Below are 14,056 nucleotides of genomic sequence, written 5' to 3' on the forward strand. Positions count from 1 at the left end.
TTCCACAATCTACTTTTCAGGCAAATCGTAGAGACTGTGGTATTTAATTCCCTCTTACTTCTGTTTTCAAACACTACATAACTTCACTGACTAGCAGTTGCATGCTACGTGAACAGAACAGCAGAGTGATGTAGCCAACTAGATGGCTATGCTGATTATATTAATTATTTCACTTAAATTACTCCCACTTCACTCTACCTTGGGTGACATAATGTAAACAACTTTCTTGAATTTTCCCTGTTAATGATCTAATTGTGCCAATTACGCAAATTGACCACCATGCAACTCTTAACAACCAAGGTGATTTTCTTTCAGTAGATGACATTTCAATGATAAAAGTTGATAAACCCCAACCCAACTCCGTTACTGGGGTCAAGAAATTTACAGTAAATTGCAAGACTCAGCAATCTAACTATCTGCAACACCTCAGCATGCTTTGAAGAATGATCAGTGGTCATGTAAAGTTTACTTGAGTTGTGCTAAAACAAACAAAAAAAAACATTAGAATTTTCCTTTTAGACAAGCTAATTGGAAGGTAAGACAGCTGTGTTCCACACTATAGGTTTAAGGGAAACAGGGGTCTTAGTCTCAACAAAATAATTAAAATAATTGTTTTCACCATTGTCCCTGATTATACAGCAATATGAAAATGCATATGAATTGCTATTTTCATCACTGACTGTATCAGTGGCATATCCCCACCTACAGTACAGGAAATTAGGCAAATATTCAGTGAGTGGATGTGTGAGTGGGTAGTGGAGCATGATAAGCACAAACATGTTCAGTGGACTTTGTCTGAATTACAAAACTTTTCACAGAGGGGTCTCTCCCTGGTGAAATATATTTGGGTCCCTTCCAAAGCGTGACCACCTCTGCACTGTTTATTGTACAGAACTGAAAGTGTTACTTGACTGGATCCTTCCAGACAGTTCCACATTTTCTGTGACCACACGGAAGAAGTGCTCTGGTTTAATCCTATTACATGTCAAGCACAAAGGGAGATAAGAGGTTTATGTCTGAGTTCCTTACACGATGAATCTCTCTCTCTCTCTCTCTCCCTTGAGACTCCTGGACAGCTACACATTTGGTCATTTTGATACTGGTGCAGGCATTGCCTCTTACAGCTGCCTCAGCGTCTATTGTGCAGCACTGAAAATAAAGACATATTGATAATAGGATTGACTCTGGGGCCAGAGGAGACAATGATGATGAATGAAGATCAGGTGAACGATGTAATCCGGAGATGGGTAAGTCAACAATATTCTACCACTGTACAATTAAGCTGAGTCAATCTTACTTATTTTCCCTTTTCATAATGATGCCATGAGGTAGAGATGTTCTAATACCATTTTTTGCTCCTGATACTTATTCTGATACCTGTACTTTCAATATCGAGTCAGGAGGAAACGATTACTGGTCTAAATCGTGATAAAATTCCTGACGATTAGTATCACCATTTCAAATTTTAATTATGATTAAGATTTGAAATGTTTGATTACTGTGCTTGGAAAGTTCACAGTAAATGATGTCCAGCAATCAAAGTTAGAAACAAACTCCCAGTTGCACGGCAGCTGCAACATGGGTTTGTTTTGTCAGTGAAAGCAGTGGCATTGCATAGTGCAAGAAGCCATTTCAAATTGTTGAGAGGTTTTCAATATAAATCATGGCAAACTGATTTCAGTGAGTTTAACTGTACTTTTTTAATATTTTCAGCACAACTGACATACCGATAACCGAGACAATTTTGGATAATATGACTATAATCATAATATGAAATTTTCGCATAGTTCCATCTCTAATATGAGTATTAACACCAGTGTCTTAAAAAAGTATATACATCATCATTATTATTATTTAACAGCTGTACACAGCTAACCCTTTATGGATGTGATGTGATCGCTATCGTTGTTCTACAGCCTGGCTCAGATTAAAAACATTTAGTGTATGGAAAAATCATTGGGAAGTAGCAAGGTGTTGTTTTGGGACTAATAAATGACATGGTATCAGATCGGGGGACAGATTCATGTATTCACTGATACCTCAACCTGACATGTCAGGACATAAAATCTATTTAATTAAATGTGTGTTTCTTGTAGTTTATGCTGAGAGTAAAAATCTGCTAATATCTTGTGATAATTAATAACTGTTCTGCCTCAATCCTGCATTTAGCGAGATACTCCAGAGGACGATTTGAAGCCAGAAGACTTCCAGCAGTTCAAGAATTTGGGATCTGCCTGTCTCACCAGGGGCGACAGCGCAAAACTACTAAAATTCCTTCAGGAAGGGAAGAACCAGGTATTTCTCCTCCACCGCCAACACATCTGACAGAGACAGATGCTCTGCTCGGGCCTCTCTCCTGACTAGTGGCAGCCATGCTTTACAGCTGGAAAGTGACAGTAGATTGACGGTGTTAATCTGTCATACAGCACTAAAAGCACAAACACAGCCACACTGCAGCCTCCCGAACAACAACGGCCTCATAGCTACTGAAGCGAGCAATGGCAGCACTTCCCTGCTACTCAACAACTATGCTAAACATGAACATGTAGCCACCACTCTGTGCCTGCTGGCCTCTTGACCCGGAGGTGTGGGGAGCAAACAAGCAGATATTCAGTCAGATTTCTCGCTCCACTGATAACCTTCCTGAATACGGCACTCCTCTAAGTGCCCTTGGCTGTCCCATCTCTCCACACTTGGTGCAGTTGTGTGTACATACTTTTAGAATCATGTGTAATTTCTTATTCCTTTCCATTTCCGATGCTACAACAATCTCAAAGGGTTCAGATGATTGATTATCAAATGAGAAATCCCTGGTTTTGAACATGGGCACTAAGAATAAAACCTGGACATGGATGGACATACAGGCACTGAAGAGCAATGCAATTTCTATATAATTATTGATAGTAATGAGATTGTTGTCTGTTAAAAAAGATAAAGAATCTTTTTACAGCTTTCTCAACTTTTTAAAGTTAGAGCTACTTGGTCTCAGAGGCATGTCTTGTAAAAATGATATACCAATAAAAAAAGAAATATAGTTGTGTCCATGATGTAGTATTTATGTGACACATTGTGGCTGAAACTTTTATTTGGAGTATGGTGTTAGACCACCTTAAATATAAATAGAGATATTGCTTAGTTGGTACACTTCTGATTGACAAATTCTAATTAATTGCTTGCTTGTGTCAGTGCAAAATACATCTGAAAAACTCAACAGCAATGTGTCTTTACAGAAAACGTAGTCAAGATAATCCACAGGTCTTGTTGAGAGTAGTTTCATGTAGGAACTATCTTCTGTCTACTAAACTACACCCACCATCTGTATGACTGCTCAGAAAGAAGCATGCATCTGCTCATGCCTTCGAGAGAAGGCAGACAACTCTAAACAAAAAACTCTGCAACTCATGCCAAAGCAGTGTAGATGGATAAATTAAATATGTAGTTTTGATTTGAGATTTTAGTTAACATGTACAAATATAATTTTGAGCACCTCAGAGCAGACAAAGCCTTGGGACCGCCTGTAATTTTTAGTGTTCCCCTCCCAGGTTAGGAACCAGCGCACTAACTGGAGGTGTTGCATTTTATGGTTTCGAAAAGCTCTGCAGAGCTACCAACTTTGGGGTGCCTATGCCTGCCCTCCTGGCACACACAATGTTTTTTTTTTTTTTTCAGTCCGTTAGATCACACTTAACACTGCTGTCGGTCTATTCAGATGCAAAGTAAGTGTGAAACTGCAGTTGTTGTTGCATGCACCTGTTATTGTAGCATGCAAATAGAAAGGAAGGGCCTGGCAAACCTTCAGCAACGTCTGTTTCTATGGTTACTGATGAACTTTAATGATTGCTTTCTCCTGCACTTACAGAGGATTGTGAAGTCTATGGGCTGTGTTCTCCTGCCACCTCTCATGAATGAAGTAGTTAAAAAAGACAAGAGTCTTGATCACTGCCAGGCTGCCATCACACATCTGACCAGGGTTAGTACCAGGGTGGGAGGGGTTACTTTAAAAATGTATTCCATTATAGTCACTGATTATCTGTCAAAAAAAAGTCGCCAGTAACGTAATACTGGTATCACAATATTAAGGTAGTTTAACTTAATTACTTTCCGTTACTTTTGGATTGACTCAATATAAAATATGGTGACATTGTTTAGCCTGATGTGGTGTTTTTAGGGCTGCAACTAATGATTATTTCTATCATTGATTAACAAGATGATTATTTTCTCAATTAATTGATTAGTTGTTTGGTTCATAAAATGTCAGAAAATGGTGAAAAATGTTGATCAAAGCTCAAGATGACATCCTCAAATGTCTTGGTTTGTCATAACTAAAAAATATTCTGTTTACTGTCAGAGTAAAGAAAATAGAAAATATTTAAAAAGCTGAAATCAGAGAATTTTGACTTTAAAAAAAAAAAAAAAAAAAAAAAATTAAATATGATTGAAAACGATGGCACAATGACACACATCATTACAGTGTTTTATGTTACTGACTGCAACTGACTGATTTAAAGACAACACATGGTAAAATTTTCACCCAGTGAGCCATTTTTTCAATAGAGGCCATGATAATGAACTGACAACTATGTGTGCACTGTGCATGGTAGGATATCTTTATGTATTCTAAAATTGTAATCCTATTAATAATCGCCATTTTTACTAAATGTATCTGTAATTTGATCAGATTATGTAATCCCATTACATGTAGTCTTTTACTCCCTACACCTGGTTGGTACAATGAGACAACCTTCCTATTATAAAAGGTTTAATGTCTGTTCTGTTGTGTAGACTTGCCATGCAGATGAACTCCTGCATAGCTTGGTGGAACTAATTGAGAACATTGAACCAGGAGCCATTTCTGAGACCATCTTAGCCCTTGTTCCACATCTACAAACAGGTAACTCATCTCTTGATGTGATGTTATTACACCTAATGCATGAAAATAGCTAATAAGCCTTTACAATGCTTATTCATAGACTGTTTTATGTTGTTAAAAAATGGTGTTTGACTCCCCCTGCTGGAAATTAATGCTAACATCGTTTGTCTCTGTAAGTGCTGCTTCGGCTAGAGGAAGGAAAGGCAGCAGGTGTGGGCTTGGCTCTGTCCGCCCTGCAGAAGCAGTTGTCTCGATTGCCTGTTCCTTACACGCGGCAGCAGGAAGAGGCTGATGAGTACGGTCTGTGTTGCTGCTGCGAGGCCTTGGCTACTTTTACAAAGCCTTTCATAGAGGAGGTGACAAGGAAAAATGGAAAATGCATTACCAGCTCTGAGGATGAGGAACTACGGACTGAGCTTCTCAAGTAGTAGGTTTCTGTCTTTATGTTTGTTTAGATTAATGTAAGGGGATGTTCATTTATCATATTTATATATGTATGTGTTAATTTTTAGATTTTTAACCTGGTTTTAGTGTAATTTTTTCATTTGTTTCAGTCAAGCTAACAATGCAACTCATTATTTTAGTTTTTCAAGACACGACAGTGAGATAGTCCAGTGCCAGATTTGTACAAAATGTCAACTACAGTTTGGAGTTTTTGAATGCTGTATGGTAGATGGTGGTTGAAACGCACCCAGTTTCGACAGGCAGCAGGAGTACTGGTGTAGGGAGCTATGAAATGTACTGCTGTGGACAGGGTCTACAGCCAAATTGTACCATGCAGAACACAGGAGTTGCTGGTCTATTGTTGCCTCCATTGGTACTCATGCTGCTTCTCAAAAGTGGGGGCATGCTGACCAACATCTACTATAGGTTAGTATAGATAAGTACCTCAAAAACCCGACTTTAAAAAAATTCTAATTATCTTTGAACACTTTTCACACCACTTTTTATTTTAGAATGAGGTTAAATAATAATCTTGGAGTAGACAAAGCAGTTATAAACCATTTAGTTCTGATTATCTACAGTTGCATGAGGAGCTTGAGAGATCCTTTGCTTGAGGCTGAACTAAACCGAGACAGAAAATCATCACTGTGGCACTTTGCGACACAAATAATGGTAAGAGCAAGTTTTTCTTCCTTTTCTATCAGTGGGAATATAGTTAAACAATGGATGATATTTAAATGTGACCTGATTTACTTTAACAACGGTGCGTCAGGCCACACTCCCAGCAATCCAAGAGTCTCTCTCAGAGCTCCTGTTCTTCAACTCTCTGAAGAAAAGCACCCAGATGGACAACAGTCAGTCCAAGGAGTCGAGAGCTTGTCTGGCTTATCTGCTGTTTGTGCAACTCATCGCCATAGACAGCTTTCCAGCAGTATTCAGGTGAGATGAAAAGCCACAAATCAGGTCTGACTCATGATACACGTTCACTGACACAGAGGGGCGACAGAGATCATTTTCAATTTCCTGCGACAAACAATTTACTTTGTACTGTTTCCTGTTGTTCCAGTCCTGTGTTTGTTCTTCAGTGTAACATGGAACACATCAATCAACTACTCAGTAGGTATGTTCTTAATGCAATATGAGTCAAATATAATTCTAGTTTTAAAATGATCGATTTCTTTATGTTATCTGCAATCTTGTTGGTTTGACAGCAAAAAGGAATCACATTTGCTCAAAGGCCTGGTAAGTCCACATCAATCAGTGCAGAAACATTCTCTGAGATGAGATTAGACAAAGTATGACATCAATTTTCTTGGCCATAATTACGTATTTTCTGTCAGGCACTGTATGCAACAAGCCTGGAGAGTGTGCCGGACAACAGCCTTCCAGTGAGTCTACTGGAACTGAAGAGCTTCTACAGCGTACCACAGGTAAAACCAGCATATTATCAGCCTCAGTTTGACTGTCTTATAACTGTATGAAGAATTTTAGTGTCACATATCACAAAATTAGCTGTTTATCTGCAATGGTCTTAAAAGACTGAGTAGTTAAACTGTAGATGGGTTGTAAGATTAGAATTAAACACTCTGAAAATATGATAATAGTTTTAATAAATCATAAAGGCATCAAATCTCTACTGATAATGCTTTTACTAGTACGACTACAATTGTTCTGTAAGTAAGTTAAGCACTGTGGGCCAACAAGGCATGTTGGTCTATAGACACTGTTGATTCAAATCAGTTACCTATATGAGTGCTTTTGAACAATCAGTGACTTATGGCGTGCTGAATTTTACAGAACCTGCGGCAAGTTCTTACTGACTGCCCAATGAAACATTTGGTGAGTATACAATTATACTTAATGAGAGAAATGTGTTCTACATCTGCAATACAGTGAAACTGAATGAATTTGTTGAATTTTCTTTTTTTGTGTGTGATCCTGTCTCTCCAGAGAGATTCTGGACTGCAGATCTTCCAGCTCTTCATCAATAAATTAGACGATGAAGCAAAGCACAAGTTCTTCAGGTGAAAAAAATCAGAGGAGAAAGTTTATGAGTGTCAGCTGAAGAAATACTGACAGTATATGAAAGGCCAAAAATCAGGAAGCCTTGCTCAGGTTTTACAGACAGCCATGGCAACAAAAACAGAGAATAAGGCACTCTCCTGACACAATAAATCTATTCTTCAAGCAAAAGTAAACAGACAGACCTATGCGTATCGACTGCCCTGTGCCCCAGAAATATATGAACTTAACTTACCATCAATGAATTCATTTAACTGTCAATGAAATTGAACATAGATATTTATTTAAATATATATTTTCAAATTGTTTCTATTGATTGATGGATTGATGCTATAGGGCCCTCTGTGGGGTATGTATTAGAATGCCCCTAATGTCAGACCCTAATGAAGATGTAGAGTCAATATGCATAGGTCTGTTTGTCTGTGTGTTTTTTCCCGTGGTTATCTGCGTAACTCAAGCAGGACTTCCTGATTTTTTTCTTTTGGTACTTTCTACTTGCCTCGCTAAAAAACACATGTTGAATAAAACATCCAAGCCATGCACTTCCCTTTCCCATTATGAACTTACACTATATACCTTTATAGGCTGCATGCCCTCCGAGGACTACATCATGTGAATACAATGCACATTTTGCATATGACTTACTCCTTTAAATTCATGTTTTAAAAATATTCCACTTTTGAATGTAGTTAGCATCTACATTTTATGATGTTTACAGACAGTTTTGGCATATTTTCATATTGTATTTCAAATACATTCTTCCCAGCTGTTGTTTTCCACCTAGCTATGCTCTAGCATTTTCCACATTTCACTCCAGTGTTAAACTGTTTCACAAGTTTATATAAATCAAGTTTATATAATGCAATTCATAACTACTTTTCTTTCCTCTATTCTTTTAGTATTGTCTGTAGCTCCTGTACATCTTATACTGATCTCAAGTCTATTAACAATAATCATATCATCTGTTGCAGGTGCATGTTAAAAACCAGCAACCACGCAGGAGTAGAGAGCTATGTAGTCAAGAACATCAGGAATCAAGTAGAATTTTCTATGAAGGTGAGAGAAAAGATGACAGATTTAGGCTTACAAAAATCATGTTCCTATGTTTTATAACAATTCAGAAGATCCTGCCTCTGTATTTGATTTTGGTCTTAAAGAGTCTGATGGTGTTTGTTTCAGTGATCTTGATTTATTTAACTGTTTAATTGCTGATAACTCTCCTCCAGGAAGGTAACGCCAATAAGTGGTTCCTGGGAGAGGAACTTCTCTCGTTGTTGGGACTGGTGTTCTCTTTGCCACAAGGTGCTCAGACAGATTTGCTAAACAGCATGGACAAGTAAGTAACATGAACAACAGTTAAGCAAACAGACAGGCCCTCTCATTTGTTACTTTTGATGCTACAGGCGTAATCCATTACCTACAGACAACATACTGTATATTTAATATTTCCCACTGCATGCCACAAATGTTTGCCAGCCTGAAGCCGATGCAATCAGGGAGGAGTCCCTTTGTGACAATCGGACTATTTGAGATACCAAGTGTGGCCAGTCACCAAAGTGAGATATTTTTCAAATTCTACACATAAAGGCTTTGATTTGATCAAATCAGAAGCTACAAATAAGTCTAGAGGGGTGCAGATCTCTGCCAGGTAACAGATAGTGAAGCACCTATTGCAATACAACCAGCCAAGATTTGCAAAGTTTTAAATAACATTTTTTGCATTGTATAGTATAGTATAGTATAGTATAGTATAGTATAATATAGTCAGTCCTTGCAGGATTTCGCGGGCTGTTTTTGGTATTGCAGCGGCTTAAAATGCCTGATTTCACGGCAGTTTTTCTAAAAAACTGCATTGCATGTGGCAATGTTTTTAGGCATTTTTTGTAATGAAATTACAGAAGCAAGTGAATATTGAAAAAGAAAGTTGTTTTTTGTATAATTCATTCAAATCAAAGACAACTTGTTCCAGGGAGAATAAAACTGCACTCTACTCTGTGTGTTCTGAGCAGCCTTATCAAAAAGGCTCCAGATTACAAAAACTGCATCATTACAAAATCTGCTTTTTTTTTTTTAATTAATTAGTGCACCTGGGGGAGAAACAAAATCTGTCTGGAGCTCAAACTCAGTTGAAACAGTACAAAATGATCAAATAATAAAGTACACAGAGCATTTATAAATGCAAGTAAGACTGACAAATGTTGTCTTCTTTTCAATACCCGTGATAAAATAGGAAAAATATAAATGCAAAAAAAATGACAAATAAGAAAACACAACACTGAGCTGGTTCATTGAGATGTACATGTATGATATTTGCCCGCAAGACTATGACTGTTTGAACTCACAGGAAGCTGCAATGATTGCTCAGATTTGTGGAAAAGTTGCAGCATTTGGACAAAATTGTAAGGTCATGAAGATTTCAAGGGGATTGGTTTAAGTTGTTGCTATTCAGAAGGTTAATTTTTTTTTACATACGGCTGATCAAATTGGCCCCAATAAGTGCATTCAGTTCCAGTAAATAACCACTATCATGTTCAAGTTTCACAAAAAGGTATACAATGAAAACTAAAACTAAATGAAACTAAAGGGACTAACATCATCATACATGAATACAGTTGGGCTCACTGAACCCATAGCTTTCCAGCCATACCAAATTTATGCAACTGTACTGGGACCCCAGTATGTCAGAATATTCAAATACAAATTCAAATAGATAGGCAAAAATAACACATTTGTATGTTATTTAGTCCAAAATTGATCAGCCTAAAGTGGGCATGTCTGTAAAGGGGAAAATCTGTGGTACTCACAGAACCCATTCACATTTCAGTGAGATATACTGAGGTGAGAGGTCAAAGCACCCCTCTGAGATGGCATTTTTCTCTTGCCAAAATTTAGCCCATATTTTGAGCATTATTTAGCCCTATTCTCGACCAGCTACCATGATGCAGTACTATGCATTACATCATCTAGTTTCATATGATAACAGTGTCTTCACTCTAGTTTTAAAACTAAGCCTGCTACAATCTATGAAAGACGTAGAGATGTAACACTCACACATACATACGTATCCAAATGCATGATCCCCTTCAGGCTGCATTTCATGAAATATGGAGCTAAATTAATGTAGATTTAGATGGAAAAAATTATACTCTATACCTCTTTGACTACTTTTCAGTAAACTGATCTAGACCTTGTTGGAATTTGGTTTTCCTGCAGAGATTCAAAAACAAAAGGTCTGTAAATGTACTGCTACATTTCATCCAGATTGAGCAATTAAGTAATGTCCTGTCTTTGTTTATCCAGGATAATGGAGAGTCTGAATCTTCTACGCTATCTTGTTATCAGAGACAAAGAACTGAGGAGCACAGTAAGTCAGTCTAATTCAACACTTTCACTGCTCTTCACTGCCAGTTAAACTGGTTAATACACAAAGCTGATGATCTATCCTCCTACCTTCAGAAAGATGTGTGGGAAGAGTTGTGCAGGATCAAAGAGGAATACCTTAAAAACCTGCGCGTGTGCATCAGCATATCAAGAAGCTATTATTCCACTGAACTGAAGGCACTGAGGGAGGATCAAAAGCTAAAAGCAAAAGGTGAGCATTAGCGTCTAATCTGTGGAACAAAATGACATTTTAAACAACGCCGCACAAATGGCAATACAATCATCTGTTGTCATACTGTGAACTAGCTCTATTTTCCTCCTACAGAAGCCAGAGATGCTGCCAGATCCACCAGATTGGTCAAAAGCATAACAGTGAAACACGAAAAAGTATCAAATATGTCCCCAGAAGTCCAACACCAGGTACAGAAACCTTCTTTCCTATTAAGTATCATTTTGATTTTGGCCACTATAGGACCAGCAAGCTGACTGTTCTCCCGTGTGTCTCAGGTGCTGCAAAGTGCTTTGGTGACATTTGACCTGATGGAGAGTCTTATTGTCCGTATTGAAGAGATCACAGAAGAAAAGCTCAAGATCCTGAACTAAGCCGAGTAGTGTCACTTCAGACAACTGGGTTACTTTTATAAACACTGTTTTCTTTTATTTGCTGATTGCGTGCATTGCATAAAGTGTGGCTTTTTCTATGGCAAAGTTATTCTCAAAATGTAAAAGCAGAATTAACTGTGCTAATATACTGAAACACATTGTCACCAAGTACAGCTTGTACTTGTTAGCATCAAATAAAACAATAGATGTTTGTAAAAACATGCTGGATCACCTGTTGAGTTTTACAGAATCTGTCTTAGCATCTCCCAGACAGGACTGCTTTCAATGATGTGAGCTCGAGCCAGAGACATCCGGTCACGGATGCTGTCTATGTGAGGCTTACTGGTGGCCTGCAGACAAATGAGCCTTGGCTTACTTCAGTGTATCACAAGGGAACAACAGCATGTCTCATTTTAATTAACAAATTTTTGTGTACTGCCTCTATCTTTACCTTGGCAATTGTCAACATTCCTTTGACAATCTCAGCATTGTTTCGCACAGGCAGGATCCTGAGATTGGTGCCAAAGAATCTGAGAAACAAAACAGACTTACCCAGTTATTATAAGTATAACTGAACAAATATCTTAGAATCACAATGTCCATGTCACCAGAGTAAACGATGTAGCTGTTTATCTACCTGCGTTGAATCCCTGACAAGATTTCCAATTCCTTTTTTCCATTGAAGGGGGCATACAGAAGTACAAAGCTGTTGCGGTGAACTTGCATAAACGTCTTTATCCGCTCAGTGAGTCCACATTCCTCAAAACAGTCTGGTAGTGCTTGAGCATCAACCAGCAGAAATGCAGTACCTAGACAAGTAAATAATAAATGACACAAGGAATTCATGTCAAAGTTATATTAAACTAAACACAAAATTACATTAGTTCTTTACTGTAAGGTGTACTTTGGCCACAATGTCCATTACAGATAGTCTTATGAAGAACATATACATATAAATTTCCTCAAAAATAACCTACAAGAAATTCTGAAATAGTGTAGAGTGTAGTGTAGTGTTGGTGAAGCATTTCTGTAAATTAAACTAACAACCCAACAGTAGTGCTGTGCAGAAAATTAAAAATCTCTGTATTTTTGGACAAAATACCTTGATGTTGCAACATTAGTATAGGAATGCCTATTGGTGCTTTTTAACACATTAAAAAATAAATAAATTATCAGTAATGTGGATGTAATGACTAAGTTAGTAAAGGCAAATATAACAATCTAGGTAGTACAGAAAATGACATCGCTTTATTACTCACTTTACTGTGTGCCTTTACAACCAGGAGAAAACACTTTTGCCATCTCATGATCAGAGCAACAATTGATCCAATTATTATTTAAAATTAAATTAATCAGCAACTATTTTGATAATCGATAACTGATTTCAGTATTTTTTTTAAGAAAAAATGTCCAAATTCTTTGATTCCAGCTTCTTAAAGACAAATATTTTCTGGTGTCTTTACTCCTCCCTGACAATAAAATATATCTGAGTTGTGGGCAAAACAACACATTTGAGGACGTCATCTTCGGCTTTGATCGTTTTTCACCATTTTCTGACATTTTACAGGCAAACAACTATTGAAGTAATTAATCTAGAAAATAATGAACTGATTAACTGGCTATTACAGTGATCGTTGGTTGCAACCCTAATGATATCCAAAATCTAAGATGATATGAAGTCCAATTTCATGATAGATATAGCCTATATTGCCCAGCCCTTAATCCAATAGCAGCTTATGAAAGTTTAAAGTTATTGTTAATGTTGTATACTGTGTTTAAAAATGTAAGGCTCGTGTGTGTCACAGCTAACAGACGTTTTAACAGGAGCCATTCTGACATAAAAGAGCTGGCTGAACACAGGTGCTACCACTGATGTTAATTAAGGTGCATGGTGGCTCACTCAGAAAGCTACACTAAATACAACAGGATCTTAATTCATCATTGGTAACACCTGTTTCCGCTGCTCTATTTCATATGAACATGGCTGCTGTGGAAAAGTAATTTTGCCCAGAGGGCCCTGTTGGGCTTTGTGTTAATGATTGTGGAAGTATCTAACATGGTAAAACACGGCAGGTTACCTGACAGAGGAAAAATAAAGGCTCCGGACTCAACGCTGTCTGAAAATCTGATTCGGTGCTGCTGCGCGCTGAGCATCCTGTTTGTGTCATGGTTCTGGTAAAATAAATACAGATAATGAAATTAACATCAGCTTCTCAATTCGATTAAAAGCCAAATGAATAATTTTGAATGACTGTTATTACCTGAGCGCAAATTTTGCGGTTTGTCTTTGGTAGTAATGCGTTTGCTACGCAGCTAGCAAACCCATATTGTCTTTTTAACCGCACTCTGAAGCCAAAATATTCAACAGGTAAAAAGAGTTAACCTCTGGGCTTACCTGGAGTGATGTGCTGGCTATAATAGTTGTTTTCCACTGAGCAGTCGTTTCTTTGTACGTTGCCATTACTCAGTGTTCGCTAAAACACAAATTACACTGCAGTTTTAATTGTGAAAGCCTCAAACTGATTTTGGCTCGTTGAATCAATGTCGCGCGCTGCATTCGCACGAGACAGCTTCTTACACGCAGCACGAGTGTCTTTGGTGTCATAGTAACAGACAGACACAAGAGGTCACTGTGGTATCAGCTAACACTTACTACGTTTTTGTAGATATCAAGCATACACTTTAATTGTTAAATGTATACATTAAATTATATATGTGTATATAAATGCATAAGTT

At 37.6% G+C, this 14,056-nt stretch overlaps 2 protein-coding genes across 2 annotated transcripts; one reads left to right on the forward strand and one right to left on the reverse strand.

Moving 5' to 3' along the window:
• The first annotated feature begins 1,073 nt into the window (after positions 1-1,073).
• LOC146323511 (glomulin-like) lies at positions 1,074-11,507 on the forward strand. Its single transcript, XM_084722120.1, has 18 exons — positions 1,074-1,247; positions 2,170-2,295; positions 3,860-3,970; positions 4,783-4,891; positions 5,048-5,297; positions 5,896-5,986; positions 6,087-6,253; positions 6,381-6,434; positions 6,526-6,556; positions 6,655-6,744; positions 7,112-7,153; positions 7,265-7,338; positions 8,308-8,392; positions 8,563-8,672; positions 10,637-10,704; positions 10,797-10,928; positions 11,043-11,137; positions 11,225-11,507. The coding sequence occupies exons 1-18, from the start codon at positions 1,203-1,205 to the stop codon at positions 11,318-11,320; spliced, it is 1,776 nt and encodes a 591-aa protein (XP_084578246.1). The 5' UTR covers positions 1,074-1,202; the 3' UTR covers positions 11,321-11,507.
• A 43-nt stretch (positions 11,508-11,550) lies between these two features.
• c7h1orf146 (chromosome 7 C1orf146 homolog) lies at positions 11,551-13,818 on the reverse strand. Its single transcript, XM_084722119.1, has 5 exons — positions 13,716-13,818; positions 13,399-13,492; positions 11,958-12,129; positions 11,772-11,850; positions 11,551-11,670 (listed from the first exon to the last, which is right to left on the reverse strand). The coding sequence occupies exons 1-5, from the start codon at positions 13,779-13,781 to the stop codon at positions 11,563-11,565; spliced, it is 519 nt and encodes a 172-aa protein (XP_084578245.1). The 5' UTR covers positions 13,782-13,818; the 3' UTR covers positions 11,551-11,562.
• Positions 13,819-14,056: the final 238 nt, after the last annotated feature.

Source organism: Lutjanus erythropterus, chromosome 7 (genome assembly GCF_056507025.1).
Source record: "Lutjanus erythropterus isolate fLutEry1 chromosome 7, fLutEry1.hap2, whole genome shotgun sequence".
NCBI lineage: Eukaryota > Metazoa > Chordata > Actinopteri > Lutjaniformes > Lutjanidae > Lutjanus > Lutjanus erythropterus.